The sequence below is a fragment of the Pleuronectes platessa genome, chromosome 9 (genome assembly GCF_947347685.1).
Source record: "Pleuronectes platessa chromosome 9, fPlePla1.1, whole genome shotgun sequence".
NCBI classification, from domain to species: Eukaryota; Metazoa; Chordata; class Actinopteri; order Pleuronectiformes; family Pleuronectidae; genus Pleuronectes; species Pleuronectes platessa.
Window position 1 is genome coordinate 24,991,999 of NC_070634.1, and position 15,789 is coordinate 25,007,787.

General features: G+C 40.1%; 1 protein-coding gene across 1 annotated transcript; it reads right to left on the minus strand.

Moving 5' to 3' along the window:
- Positions 1 to 2,015: 2,015 nt before the first annotated feature.
- On the minus strand, positions 2,016 to 11,929 carry ttc14 (tetratricopeptide repeat domain 14). Its single transcript, XM_053430664.1, has 12 exons — positions 11,770 to 11,929; positions 10,126 to 10,259; positions 9,571 to 9,770; positions 8,455 to 8,539; positions 7,788 to 7,917; positions 7,204 to 7,359; positions 6,665 to 6,736; positions 6,434 to 6,553; positions 6,168 to 6,290; positions 5,507 to 5,624; positions 4,163 to 4,269; positions 2,016 to 3,943 (listed from the first exon to the last, which is right to left on the minus strand). Exons 1-12 carry the CDS (start codon positions 11,901 to 11,903, stop codon positions 3,001 to 3,003), a joined length of 2,322 nt encoding a protein of 773 aa, XP_053286639.1. The 5' UTR covers positions 11,904 to 11,929; the 3' UTR covers positions 2,016 to 3,000.
- Positions 11,930 to 15,789: the final 3,860 nt, after the last annotated feature.

A 15,789-nucleotide genomic window follows, 5' to 3' on the forward strand; every position in this document is an offset into this window, starting at 1 on the left:
AGGCAGGTGTAACGTTACAGCCGCAGCCACCGCCCTCCATGTTAAATCTGCTTTTTGTGCAAATATTCTCTGCAGGTTTGTGAATATACTCGTAACCATGAAACTACAAAGATGAAACTATGAACCACTGGCATTAACTTGTGTATATTAAAGGAAATGACAATCTGATTGCATCTTATTCATCTGCAAGAATAAGATGTGAGCATTTTAAGTATGAAGATTTCTTTGTACATTTTTCTTAAATCAAGACTCTTTTTGAAAACTTAAAAATGTGTCTATGTTCAGGTACCAGGAAGAATTAAACCCAGACTTTCTCTGTTAATGAATTAAACATGTACTTTATGCAGGGTCAAACATTAATCTACAGGTTTTCAAATCTAAAAATGTAATATTTTACTAGACAATGTGTGATGGCTGTAGATAAAACTTGTATTCACGGATGAAAAAATAAAAATCAAATGAAAATGTGTTGCTGCAATTCACTCGGATGAATAATGGCTCCAGAATAATCCCTGTGCTCAGTGATGCATCTTGCTGGGGACCAAAAAAATTCCTCCAGTGCTTCTTTAAAGGTCTAATGATGACCCAGAGCGAGCGGCTCCTGGAGTCAGAATTTATTCAGATTAAGATGTCAGGCGTCTGAGACAGAGGACAGGATCAGGACTGAGTGTGTGTGTGTGTGTGTGTGTGGACAGTATTAGATGAAGAGGCTTTTTCCCTGCCTGTATATTAGTGGTTAATCTGCCCTAACAAGATAGACTGGGACATGATCTGCTGCGTCACTGATGATGGGACCAGTAATGATTGAGGAGGAAAGTGAAAGGTTGTGAGCTAAGCCTAAAGTATAAGCTACTTTAACAGGGAGAAGCGCACGGCTGGTCGTGTGTGTGTGTGTGTGTGTGTGTGTGTGTGTGTGTCCAGTTATTAAATCAAACGTGTGACACCAAGTAGCTTAAAGCACCAATAAGCCACCAGGGCACGTTTGGTTTAATTTGCTAAATTGAAGGATGAGACACAAACAGATGTGTTGGACCGTTTGGACGATGTGTCCTCAGAATGACGGACAATAAAGAATCATATTAAAAAGTGAAAAAACTGAAAGATACATCGAGGATCAGATGTTCACAGACAAGATCTAGTTTTTTAACGTTTAGCAAAAAAACAAAATGTTAATGTAGAAAAGCTGAAGGTCGCGTTTAAAGCAAATGAGAAAGATTCATGTCAAGATGTGATATTGGATAATAAAGTTTATGCATCATAACATATTGATGTATAATATTCCCCTGATAATGTGACATGTTAGCATATTCATATTTGCTCTTCTGCACAATTAAAGTAGGGCTGAGTAAGATGGAAACTACTTGATTTTACAGGTTTTGGGGTCTAAAGTCTGGGGGATTAATTAATTCATCTTTTGAGTCAATTAATGTACAAAAATTTAAAAGATATCTAATGAGAAAGTTAGTTTTAGTCCTTTAGAGACCTTGAATGTTGGTATAAAAGATCATGGTGCTGATGCTGTTCTCTGTGATGAGCGTTACAGGAGTCATCTTAAACTCTGCTTCAATCTGGAGAGACCTCTTCATTCACCTCGAAACAAACTTCAGCTGATAAATGTTGGATAGAATTTGCTGACCTTGTTTAGAGAAGCTTGCACATCACTAAGAAAAACCCTGAAGCCACTTGTCTGGTTACATTCAGCTGGAAAACAAGTGTTTTATTAAGTACTTGCGTTGATAATTGTAAAATAGTGGAAATGCTTCAGAGAAATTATCATTTTTGCAAACATCTGGCCTTCGATCTTTTGCAAATGGGCTGTGAAATTTTTTTTTTCTTCAATATGGTGCTTTTAAAAAATTGGTAATTTAACAACAACAAAATATTAAAGGGCTGTGTAAGAGAAACTCTATCATGTGCATCTCCTCACAAAGCAAAGGTTGTAGAAAACTGTCAATGATCAACCTCATGTAAAACATTATTTCATTCAAACACAAAGACTCAAGGATCACAACATGTAGTGTTGACATTGTAAACGGTTTATTCATCGAGTTCATTTCACAACAAGAGAAAACGTGTTGGCACACATCTGTATTGTGTTAAGCTGAAAAAAGAACAGTGGAACTAACAGTCAAGTTGTCTGGGAAGATATTTAACAAGCCACAGAAAGAACACAGAAACGGACAAAAGGCAGGATCTTCTTAAAGGTTATTTATATCTGAGGTTATGATCATTAATATCACAGACAAGAATTATTCTCCATTTAAAAACATGGAGAAATGATGACCGTGAAAACTAGGTGACCCTCCCACCGAGTGTTGGGATCTGATCAAAACTAATTTAGCTCAAAGATGGTTTCTGTAGTTTTAGGTAAGTTTGTGTTAGTTACTTTTTTACCAAGTTTGGCTTTGAACTGTTCTCAGTTTTTGGTCAACTGAGAACATGAGTGCTGGTGAGAGAGCGACATCTAGTGGCAGTAAATGTCATACACAGTATATATATATATATATAACCTTTAAGAGAAAAGTCTCAATTTGAGATAAACAAAGAACAACACATGTTAAAGCCTGTAGCAGCTGATGTGACACATACAGGACAACTAATGCAGTAGCTTGTAAAGTGGGAAATTACCACAGCTCATGTATGATATTGACTAAATACTCTTTGATACTTAAATCATATTTGGTCACTTTATCTTTAAATATGATATCTGAAATAGAAATGAATGAATTTTCACTAATGACCAGCGTTCACAATAGTAATATGAGGTTTTCAAATTTTTTAAATTATTTATTAATTATTTATCTTTTCAGATGAACATGTTTTATGACAATTATTATCCAGCAAAAATTACAGCTCACTACAGGCCTTAAATCCCCCAGAAAGAAAACTTTTCAAATCAAAATCCCTCTTTTTGCCACATCGACAGTTTCTCAGTTGAATTAATGGCACAAACATCCATTTCTTTTTTTTAACACTTGTTTCTGGGCTTTTGTTTTGAACTTATTTTTTGGGCCCGACTCCTTTATCCTTCTGGAACTTTGCGATCTGGCTGAAGATATCGAGGAGGTTAGAGGGAAGGGCTTTCTTCGAGCTCTCCCCGGACACTCCTCTCTGTTCTTTCTGATTTCCAGCACTTTTACCCAATCCTCCCTCCGCCCCCCCCTTCTCTCTTTTCACTTCTTCTACCTCGCTCGTGTCCTCCCTCCCTCTGTTGTCATACCTACTGCCATCGATGGAGTTCCTCTTTGACTTGTTCTCCAGGAGTTTGGAAGCAGAACCAGAGAAACTAGATTTCCGTGAATACTCCGAGTCCACTGATGAGCACGATACTTTCCGCTTCCTGCTCTCATCCAAGCTACTCCTCCTCTTGGAGTCACTGTTTCTCCCTTTATCCTCCTTCTCTCTTTCCCTGTGTTTATCCCTCTTTTCACTACTTCTGCTCCGTCTATCCTTTCTTTCTGGGCTTCTACTCTTCCTTCTCCCCGTCCTGCTCTCCTTGCTGTCCCTTCTCTTGGTTTCTCTACGTGAGGAGTCTGACTCTTCGTTATCTGAGGCTGCCGACAAAGAATAAAGCTGAGAGATCCGTCTTTCTTCACCGAGCTTCTCCTCTACCTCCTCCTCCTCCTCATCCCCCTCTCCAAACCCCGGGCCTCCCTTCTTGTTGAGAAAGGTGGCGGAGGTGTTTGGAGGTGCGGGAAACCACTCCACCTCATCCTCATCCTTCCCCCCATTTCTCTCACTCTTACCCTCCTCACTCCCCCTGCTCCCCCTTGAGGAGATCCTACGGTGGCGTTTACTTCCACGCTCAGACCTCCTATGCTTCTTTTTCTTCTTTTTGGACCTCCTACGGGAGGAGGAGGAAGATGAGGAAGCAGAGGAGTTCCTGGAGGAAGCTGAGGACGCTGACAAGGAAGATGATGACCTCTTCCGCTTTTTCTTCATTCTGAGGGAAATATAAATCCACTGATATTCTCATCCTGATCAATGGGCTGCATTTAACATTACTTACATTATTGAATGGCCTTACCAGCATTTGAAACTACAAAATAAGTTTTAAAAAACATGTTATTAATGCTTCAGAATGACATGACATTAAAACTAGGGACCCGGAACGTGGTGACTGATCGTTCCCGTACCTTTTAAAAGATAAGAACCAACTCACCTCTTCTCTTCTTTTAAGATCTTACGCAATTTCTCAGCGCTCGTCTTGCCGCTCTTATCTTTCACCTGCTCCTTAGCCAGAGCTTCTTCTTGAAGGCGAATCGATTTCTTCACGTCGCCGAGCAAGGCAAGGCATCACAAAGGCACGCAAAATCCCAGAGACATATTCAATCAAACACACACAGACACACAAACACCATGACCCAGAAGCATGCCCCCGAGGCCCCAAAGAAACGGCATTCGGTCAGTCAGTCATTCATTCATTTATTTTGTTATTTAGGTCACAATAAGAAAGTGGAGAGGAAAAGGAAAATCAAAAGTTGAAGAAGGACAGAAGAGCGTCGCAATTAAAAACCACGGGAGACAGAATGACGGAGGAATGCACACGTATTTACCAGAGGAAAAGTGATTCGATTCCAGGAGTAAGGAAGTTGTTGGACAGGCGGTTGGATGGATGGACAGAGGGCAGAGAAAATAAACAGCATTTGTTCCCCATTGAGAGAGAGGAAGAGAGAGAGAGAAAGAGAGAGAGGGGAGAGAGAGACGGTTTCAACGTTACCGTGTTGGACCAGAGACATGGCAGCACGCCCAGTGTCCAGAAGAGAAGTCGTTGTCATTGTGCAGTTATTGATTTATTCACCCCCCACACGAGACAGGTGACAAGGCCGTGGCAGTCGAAGGGTCAAAGGGCAGAGTTCCGTGGTTTGCACACGCACACACACACACCAAAACACTTCATCAGTATTACAAACAGCAGCAAGTACATCAGTGTGATGAGAGCTAACGTAAAAAACAGAAAAATCTTCTGTGAGAAAAACGTATCTGACGTTGTAAATGCAGTCAGACATGATTCAGCACCATGGACAGCTCTCTCATTAGATCAACTGTAAAGTCTGGGCTTATACAGACGGTTTACATTTCCCGAAACCACACTTATAAAACAGACAGTATACAGACAGAATATTTCCTTTGATATAGGAAATAGACGAGCTTCTAATAACCGCAAACTTTTTAAATGAGTGCAGGTAGTGGCTAAATAACTGGAATAGGAAAACATATGTTTCTGTCCCCTTTCGTTAGTGACATTTTGATTTCAACCACATTCAACTTTTATTTAGATATTTTGCTTCTTGTAAAAAAAAAAAAATCAAAAGGAATGTTTATTTATTTGCTTCATCAACTACTTTATTTGTTTTCTGACATCATCTGTTATACTGTATTTGAATATAAGAGCTTCAAGCTCTGATATGCCCACTGTTGTTAGCATGTGGTACACGATGTACTTCGTGCATACCTGCAAACTTCCCCTTAAAACCCCCGGGTCAGGTAGGGTGGTCCCACTCACCTGTATCGCGTCTGTGATCTTGTGCAGGGCCTGTTGTGCCTCAGGGTTCGAGTCATCCAGAGACAACGCTCTCCTGTACAATCCCTCCGCTGTCACTAGTTTCTCTTGTTCTTCAAGCCTACACACAAACACACAAACAAACACACACACACAATAAAACTTAAGAGCTATATTTACAGTAACAAATAATTAAGCCTACACACACAATAAAACTTAGAGCTATATTAACAGTAACAAATAATTAACTAAACTTCCTGGAGCCACTCCCATCTCTACCTTGTCCTAATCTTTAGTCTGTAACAAATCACAGCAGTTGATGCTGACTCATCTGTTCCTAAACAGCATTTCTGTCACATTGTGTCACGTCAATTCAGTTTTCCATCAGAGTCTGGTAATCACCAAACTCTTCAGGTATTCAGCCGTCTTCTAAATATAAATTGAACTGTACACTAGTGCAAGAAAGTGGAAACACTGATGCTCATGTTGTAAATGTACAGGGAGCGTGCAGATGAGGAAAAGGTTTAATGAAGCTGGGGGAAAGCCCAGACATGTTTTGTTTATCAAAAACTATATTGAGTAACTGTATATTAAACCATTATTGACTTCTGATGTCACCACTATGAACTGTTAACAGGGTCAATACACAGAATAAAGTGCTTACTGTTTCCCTCTCTCCACCAGCGTCTGGCAGAGGTACTTCCTCGCGTTGCGGTGATCTGGACAGTTTTCCAGAGCCTTCTCGAAATCTGTTATCGCCTTCATGATGCCGCCTTTATTAGCGTACCTGAGAAAACAATTTATTTTTCAAACGTAAACTTGTTTTTTTTTAACATTTCATCAAAAAACAGATAAAGTAGAAATGACAAAGACCCTGGTAAATATAAGAATCTGTAAAATATCCTGTATTAAAATGAGGATTCAACTCACAGAGCTCCCCGTGCCACCAGTGCTTCTACATTGTTAGTGTCGATCTCCAAGGCTTTGTTATATTCATTCATAGATTCCACATGACGGCCATGTTTGAAGAGGTCCACACCTGCACGTACACTGAAAAGAAAGAAAAATAAAGGTTACATTCACATTAAGAAGCAGCCGGAGGGAGAAGAGAGAGAAATCCATGTGTGAGCTGAAGTCAAAATTGATCAAGTTAAGCGTTACCACTTCAAGGCCCAGGATGCAGACTGTTTCTTCCTGATGGCAGTGGCAAAATCTTCTGCCTGGAAAAGTTTACTGTGGAGAAAAGAGACACAGGTAAGAACTTTCACATCAGTCCTCTCACTACTGAAGGTTTTACTGAGAGAACCTGAGGGACAGATGATCTTTATTATCCCTGAAGTGGAAATTTGGCTTAAAGAGGTTGTGTGGATATATATATTTATATATATATATCTATACAATTATTCAAAAATGCATCAATTTCACTGTTTGTTTAGTTTTCCAGGTTCTGAAGCACATTGTGAATCTTTGATAGTTAAACTAAGAGTCAACAACAATTCAATCACTGATGTTGAGCAACTCATTCCTCCCTTGTTCTGGGTTGTCATTATAAAATCAACTGAGTCACTGATCAATCAATCAATCAATCAATCAATCAATCAATCAATCAATCGATCCTGTTGCTAAAAGCACCATAACATATTATGAAAGATGAATCAACTGCTGTGAAAATAGTAGGTCAAGCCAGTCGACATGTTTACCTCTGTAGTCCCCTCATCATTGATGGCGGGTGGGTGTCGCTGATTCGAACCTTGTCCAGCAGGTATTCCACTACAGAGGGGTTGTGGTACCCATGGCAGCGCCTCAGAATAAACTCATACGTCTCACTGGAGTCACTGGCTGCACGGAGGCTGCGACTGAAAGAGAAGATTCAGAGTGAACCAACGTGGAAGATTCCTGTGCTAGATCGGGAAAAACTGAGGATCTATGCAGAAAAACATGATGGTTGTTCAAGTCGTAGCGAGCTTGATAGGCTTGTTTATTTTCCGTTTAAGTCACAAAAATCACATCAAGCTGTAAACAAATAATGTAAAGAGTGTTCTCCGAAAATAAAACCGTTCTATTTACAATTTAAAGAAGTGAGAATGAAGTGAAGAACAGGCTGAAGCTATTTAATCTTTTGTATTTTTCCATTTTCTTTGCTCATGTGCCATTGGTTTAACCTTGTTCTTTTCTATCTGGTTATGTTTCCTCCTTGTTAAAACGTTGTTACAGGTTGTTGGTTTCATTCTGTGTTAGCTTGCCAAAGTCTCTTCAGTGTTGTATAATCATGTTGTTGTGTTACCTGTAGTGTACGGGCAGCTCCTCTCGGGTGATGACCCCCAGCTTGACGTGCCCCAAGCTGGGCAACAGAGACGCCTGCTGGAGGGAGACGGTGACTTTCTCCTGGTAGCGGTCAATGTCCTTCACTCCAGCTGAGGAAGAACAGAGCACAGAGCTTAGGAGGAGATTTGTTTTTACTTCATTTGTCCTCAATAAAGATTGAGAAAAGCATGAAATAATCACAGACAAAACAAACCTATGTGGTTCTACATGTGAAATTACTTAAATACATGTTATAAAAAAGGACTAATCCTGTTATAAAAACAAACCAGTTTGAGTCGTAAGTCTTTGTTGCAGCCTATACTGGTGTTTATGGTTTATTTTTCTGGGTGTTAATATACAACGCCACAAGAGGGCAGTAACAAACCGATGATGGGTAATATACCACCACCTGTTTTAAATAGACACTGGTGTGTTGACTCGGTGTGAAATAAGAACCACGGCCTGCAACTAAACACCAGCAAGAGGCAAACCAGGAAGAAATTACAAAAGGTACGTGTGGCTATGGCTATCAGTATCGGGCCAGTTAGCCACAAACGTCACTTTAAGGATCAGAGCCTTGTCATAACTTGAGGGAAGACATGCCAACTTTATCTAACTAAACTGACGAAGCGAAACGAGACACCAACCTCTGATGAAGTCACCGATCTGGTAGTAGGACAGAGGATCATCGTGGTTGCCGGTGGAGGGAATTTCTCTGATGTGACACAGAGCCTGAAGGTGAAGAGGAAATCACGTTTTCAATCGTAGAGAATCCAGAAAGCTCAGGGGAGCAGGAGGAATCAGAGCATTTACCCATGGCACCAAACACCTGAGAAGCTCAAAGTGAAATGGTTCTAGGGGGAACTGCATTGGGTTTTCATCCCAATTTAGAAAAACTCATGGATGTGATGGTTTTATAAATTATCAGTCAAAGGCTTGGACAGACCTTCTCATTCAATGGCTTCTCTTTATTTTACATTTTTTTAAACAAAAACAAGTGTTAAACAAACCAGAATATGTTTTATATTTTAGATTCTTCAAAGTAGCCACCTTGTGTTTAAACACAGCTTTGCATTCTTTCAACCAGCTTCATGAAGTAGTCACCTGGAATGGTTTTCAATTAACAGGTGTGCCTTGTCAAGAGTTAACTTGTGGAATTTCTTGCCTTCTCAGTTGTGTTGTGCAGAGGCAGGGTTGGTGCACAGTTCTATACAGCGAGTAGACCTATTCGACTACAGTTCTAATCCATATTATGGTTAAAAAACACACTGTGGAATAGTGATGGCCGTCACTCAGGCCCAGTTCAGACCTGATATCAGCTTCCATCTCTGGTGATTTGAGGTGTGAATGCATTTGAGATTCTCATCGCTCAGGATGTGAATACCAGGAACCATCAGAAACCCAGAGAACCACACAGTTGGTTCTGGCAAGCATTATTTATTACCTTCACCGAGCTGGTTACTTTTCCAAGGCTGTCTGTCAGTCTGTCAGCAGGATCACCTCAGAACTACTCATCCAATTCTATTGAAACTTGGTGGCAGGGAGGAGTTTGAAACCAAGATTCTTTGGAACAGATCTTTTGTCCTTTACTCAAGAATGAATTGTTTAGGGGCGGATCCAGATAAACTGACAGATCCAGTTTTCTCTTTCTTTAATTTAATGATATGAGGCATCACCTGAAGTGGAAGTAGGTCATTTTTAAAGTGTGAGAAGACTTATGACCCGAGTCATTTACACTCTGTTAGTTTAGCTTTCTGACTCACCGACAACTCCAGGTCTTCTATGTCTCTCTTCAGTCCTCCTGCCATGCACAGCAGAGTGAGAAAGAAGCCGTAATCTCTTATGTTGTTGATCCTGCCCACCACGATGTCTCCCTTTTCCAAGTCTCTGTACAGCGTGGATCTTCTCTCCTCGTACGACACCTCCATGAATAACTCCAGTGGTGGCATGATGGCATAGGGCTCTGAGAAGAGCACAGGGAGAAATACAAATCAAACACGCAGGAAATGAGAAAACAGTGATATGATCAGTGTTTGAACAACACAAGACATTTGAAGACATGACTTTGAGCTCTTAAACGTAGAACAGGTATTTTTCCTAATTTTCTGACTTCTATTATAGACAAAACAACAAAGCTAAACTGATAATGAAAATAATTGTTGGTTTAAGGCCTGATGAGCAACACAAACCAGTATTGAACAGTACAAGTGAACAAAGAGAGCAGGAGAGGACTGTGCACTCATTTCAACATGGCATTCTAAAGATCTGACACATTGGTGTAGATGTGGCCTGAGACGTGAGGTGGAACCAGCACCGACCTGTAGCCTCCTCCTCCTGCTCCTCGTGCTCCTCTTCCTGAGGAGTGGTGGTCTTCCATGACGGACAGAACAGGATGTCAGCCTTTCTGGCAATGAACTGCTCCACAAGGGGGTTGCCCTGCTCCTCTCCCCTGCTGCACAGAAAGCAGAAACATTCATTATTGGCTCCTTGAAATTATTACTTGACAAACTAATCATTGTCTAATTCATTCCAGAACAGTGAACATTATTGTAAAAGCTTTAATATAAAACACTGAGTTACTGCAGACTGTCTGGAATGATGTCATTGGAGAAGTAATTATTCATATTCATTGGTTCAAGCTTCTCAAATGTGGTGATTTCCTGAAAGTGATATAATGTTTAAGCCTTGGTTTCCTGATTGGGAAAAAACTCGTCCTCTGAGGTCTGAGGAGATTTAAACTTAAGCTTCAGCAAACTGTAACAGACACTTTCTCTACTTTCAGGCATTTTATAGATCAAACTATTACTATATGAATCAAGAAACTAAGTACAAAGTACTTAAAAAATGCTATCTGCGGGTTTTACTATGTTTTTAAAACCACAAATCATGCTCAATTCAATATTGTTTTGATTGTAAAACCAGTCAAAGAATGAAAATATGATGGAAAATCATAAAGTATCAGCAGCTATACACGTCTATACACAGAATATAGTTAATAGGGTGATATGCACGTTAATGCAAAACGTGTTTTAATCTAGATAAATGTGCACAGGGATCGTTTCTGACAAACCTCAGATATAAAGACGGAGAATACCTCCACAAGTTTAACATGAAATTGATAATACATGAAAACTTTAAAGTCTGTAGGGATCTTCAAGATATTCCTGGAACTTCCGGGAGCTCTAGATGACTTCTGTGCAGCCAAGAGTCACAACTTTCTGACTAACTTTCAAATGAAAACACTAAAGGTGCGGCAAAAAGTCCAGCTTGACCACACATTACAACAATAGAAACTAGGATCAGGTGAAAAGTTGGAACGTGCTTAAGCTTAGATTTAAAAAGGAACTTGCTGAGTTATTCCAAAGCCTCAGGGTTTGTATTTTTAAAGCTCTGCACCCTTCAGTCTTTAGCCAAGAACCTGTCAGAGGATCTCAAAGTGTGATCGGGGTTGAATGGGGACAAAACACCTCCGATATACTGGTGTGTGACATCCCTATGTTCCCAGGGTTAGGGCAAGTAATTTAAACAAGCTTTAAATCAATTGTAAATCGAATTGAGAGCCTGTGTCAAGAGGCTGCAGCCGGGGTGATGTGTCCAACCCAGTTCACTGTGGTGACAAACCTGGCAGCTGAGCTCTGACTCAACCTGTCACATTATGGAATGTGGTTTGATAAGAGTTCATCTGAAGCGTTTTGATTTCTATTGGAAGCTGCTGAGTTGATCCAGGGCCTCGGGCGTGTTATTGCAAAAATCACTGAACCCTCTCGTGTGAGATCTCAAAGTGTGGGCGGGGTCTAAACCCCTGTAACACACTGATGGATGTTTCCTTTTGTTTTCAATCCAGATAAATGTGCACAGGGGTCGTTTCTGGGAGAACGCACGTGTGCACATGCAGCAAACCTCCACGAAATCCTTTAAAAACGCAATCTTCTTCCCGGACAGTTGGGATGTGTGAAACTCACCTTTCACTCGTGACTTTGCACAGGTCGGGCGCCACCGCCTGGAAGTCCGGGTTCTCCGTCTGCTCGCACTTCAGCTTGTTGAACAGGGACTCGCCGTGGAACACGAGACACTGCCGCAACAGGTCTCTGTCCATCCTCAGCGCGGACTGGAGCGTGCGGGACGAAGCGAGCTAGCTAACGTGGCGCATGTCCTGCGCTGGAGGGGGGGGGCTGTCGAATCACCACGCGCAGCACACACACACGCGCGTGTTCACAGTGGTGGGTTGTAGTGTTGTTATTTGTTAATGTCCCGCGCGGAGACGTAGTTTTTATTTCCACCGTTAAACTACAGCGGGGGCTCGGTGCTGCTCGGCTAACTGGCTAACAAGATAAACTGTGAAAGACGAGTGTCGCGCTAACAAGGAAGTGGATCGTTCACTAGTTGGTTGTCTGCGTGAAAACTCAAATCGCCGCGCTGATGTCACGATTCGCAAAACAATCCACCAACGTCCTGAGAGACAAATCACAACAACAGATTCACTGGCACCAACTTGAGTTGCTGCAGCAAGCTAACAGGAAGAGACGAACTGAGCATGCGCAGGGCGTGTCACACTGCAGCCGTCCGGAGAAAACAACCCCACGTAGGAACCATGGTCACCAGGATTTGATTTATTACCTGTGTGCTCATTTTCCTTTGAGCTAAAATGTTTGTCTATATCATAAATAAATCTCAAATTACCAATGAATCAATATTGTTTAATGTTTGTAAAAAAAAGCAAGAGCCATCCTGAAGAAGGTCTGTCTGTCTATCTATCTATCTATCTATCTATCTATCTATCTATCTATCTATCTATCTATCTATCTATCTATCTATCTATCTATCTATCTATCTTCTATATGTCTGTCTGTCTGTCTGTCTAATCATAATGTTTTTTTTTTTTTTAAGATGGTGATACCGAGCTTGGAATACATTATAACTAAGAGGATCTTATCTAACGAACATACAACTGTTCGTGATATTAAAGCTATTCTTTTGGAACGAATGTTTAGTAATAAACACCATTCATGTTTGGTGTTGCATGTCTCCTCCATGTATAATATCCACATGATTTAAGGATTACTTAGAGTTATCAAACACGTCTGGTGGGGAGATTTAATATGTTTTTTAGTCGTTGGAAGTAGCAGAAGTAAATTTGCAAAAACACAATAATAAACACCCCATGTGATCCAGATTTACCCCACCATCTTGCAATAATGTGCAACGTTTCTTCTTTTTTTGTGGTGTGGCAAAAATAAGATCCTATGTAGGGTTGATCTCTGAGAATGTAATTGGAGAGGATTGTGGTGTTTATAAATGAAGAACCTGTCGGACAACAATGATGACAGAGTCCTGATTCATCAAAAACACACAAAAAAGCCACAACCTTACCCCTTTTTTACTGGAGAAAACCCTTCATGATGAAAACAAGGTTTCCACAGGATAAAAACGATAGTTTCATGTTCGGGTAATGTTTGACACCATGTTGTCTTATGTGTTCAAGTCCCCTTAAGTATCCTTTTCATCTATGTAAAAATCAAATGCATAATGTCCTGAAACACTCACCAATTGATGATTACCTAGTTTTTCAGGTTAGCTGAAGGAGGAGCAAAGCACAACTTAAGTACACTAGTAACCATAGACAATCTACCACTCTGTTCATGTAGTAGTGAGGAGTAACACCACCCATCATGGAGAGAACAATCCTCTATTGCATATTTTTGCTTGGATATTTTCATGCCTCCTGTGCCCAAGGTCAGAATTCATTTCAATTATGGTTTGCATTTTATGATACGTATTTTAGGAGAGTAAACAGGAGAGTACTTGAAGAGCATCTCAGTGGTGATTAGTGATTCATGTGCGTTATTCTGCGTTATCTATTTGAAATTCTGAACATTTTTGTTATAGGTTTTTCCCTGCTACTGGTGTCTCCTTCAGAAACTTACTATTGTTGTCTGATGAAATAGATATAATTTGCTGCAAGCCCGATAAGACAAAAATAATTAAACCAAAAAATTTCTTATTTCGTTGCAACAGGTTATAACACAGGATTAATTAACACTAATCATGAGAATAATTACAAATACGACTGTTGGACTTAACCATCCTAAAGTTATAAAAACTTGGTAAAGGGTTTCCACGGATGAATCAAGTAATTACTTGATTAAATGGAATTGAATGGAAACAATTCATTGGGTTTACTTCATTTCCAAGATGCCATTTGATACTTGAATGGCTCTTTGTCAAGGACATAGGAGAATCATTAACATGTACACAACTGTTAATCCTGGCCGGCAGACTCAGGTTCCACTCTCTCACCTTTAGTGGATTTTGTTTTTTATTTGCAGCACTTTAAGACACTGTATACATGTCTTACATCTGATTGTAATTAATACTAAAAGAGATCAAATATGAATTTTCCTGGTAAAAGAGACTCTTCATCTCATTGGAAATAACATGGTTAAATAAAGGCTAATAAAATACAGACCAACAGACTTTGATTCAAGGCCAATTTCAAATTTCATGACATCCTTTCAAGGCAACATTAAATTATTGAAGAGTTGTTTCACAGCAGCTCTCTGACCCGCGGGTTGGAGCTTCTCTCTAATGTCAGGGGTGTTCAAACTTTTTATCCCGAGGGCCACATATAGAAAAAAATATGAAGGTCTGGGCCACTCACGCCGCCACGCCCCCCTGCCCTGGAGCGGACTGTTGACAGTGGGGGGGGGGGCGCCGTTCTGAGGGAGGGACAGCTGCAATACAGTGGGCCATAGTCCATCACATTACATTTCATTTAGCTGACGCTTTTATCCAAAGCGACTTACAATAAGTGCATTCAAGGGTACAAGCCCAGAACAACAAGAAAGAAAAGTACAATATCTTAAAAATAGAAAAAAACAACAAAGTGCTATAATTTAGTGTCATTGAAGTGCTACTAAAATTTTTGTTTAAAAAAAAATAATTTATATATTTATATATTTTTTTTTTTTGGAGGCGGGCCAGTTTAAAATGGAAGGCGGGCCGCAGATGGCCCGCGGGCCGTAGTTTGGACACCCCTGTCTTAGGTGAAGCCTGGTGTCAGATGGTAGTGATGAAGATGCTGCTTACAGCTTGTTTTCCAGGCTTGGGTCATACAATCTTGGGTTTAATTAATTCTGAACTGGTTCACAGCAGTGGCTTGTTAGACATATTGTTTATAGAACTCGATCAGAACAAGGTTGTTATGCATTCTTAAGCTTGGCATTGCTTTGCAGCTCAGTGATTTCGTTTTCTGTGTTGTGCTTTAAATATGTTCAGTTCCTTTTATTCACTTTGTTTGAGCAGCAGTGTTTTATTTCCTTGTATCAAACTTGGTAGAAACTGCTGCTGCAATTGCCACCGAATAATAAAACCTGAATTTTTAGACACACAACTTAAATCTGATAAGTCGTCTTTCCTCTTATTTTTTATCTACTTATCCACAAGGTTTTGGTTGTTTCAGCACAAAAACACATGAATTGATAAGTTTCCCACTCGGTTGTAATGAAGCAGCTTGTTAAGGGGAGACAGAGGATATGTGTCATGCTCAAGTCATCTTTGATTTTCTTCTATTCAGGATTCCTTAACTTTTTTCTATCTCTTTCATAACGTTTCTTACAAAATCAAGACCGGACTACAACTGCTAATCCAACAAGTGTAGTAACAACCACTACAGCTCCAACCACGTCAACGACAACCACAACCACTCCGTCCACAGGTAACTGATCTAAAATTGTTATGAATTCATAATGTTTATTATCCCAGTGTGATTAAAACTGAACTTGGGAAGGATTATAATTCAACCAGAGATAAATTACGATCTAGAACATAATATGGTGTTTATGTATTTTTATTCATTAATTTGTTAATAGTTGACACAAGCACCACAAAGTTAAAAAAACAAACATTTGGGCAATATCCCAGAAAGTAAGGTTTCCTGATGTTATGTGATTGGTCTTTGCTTAGGAAACTTTATAGGTTTACCC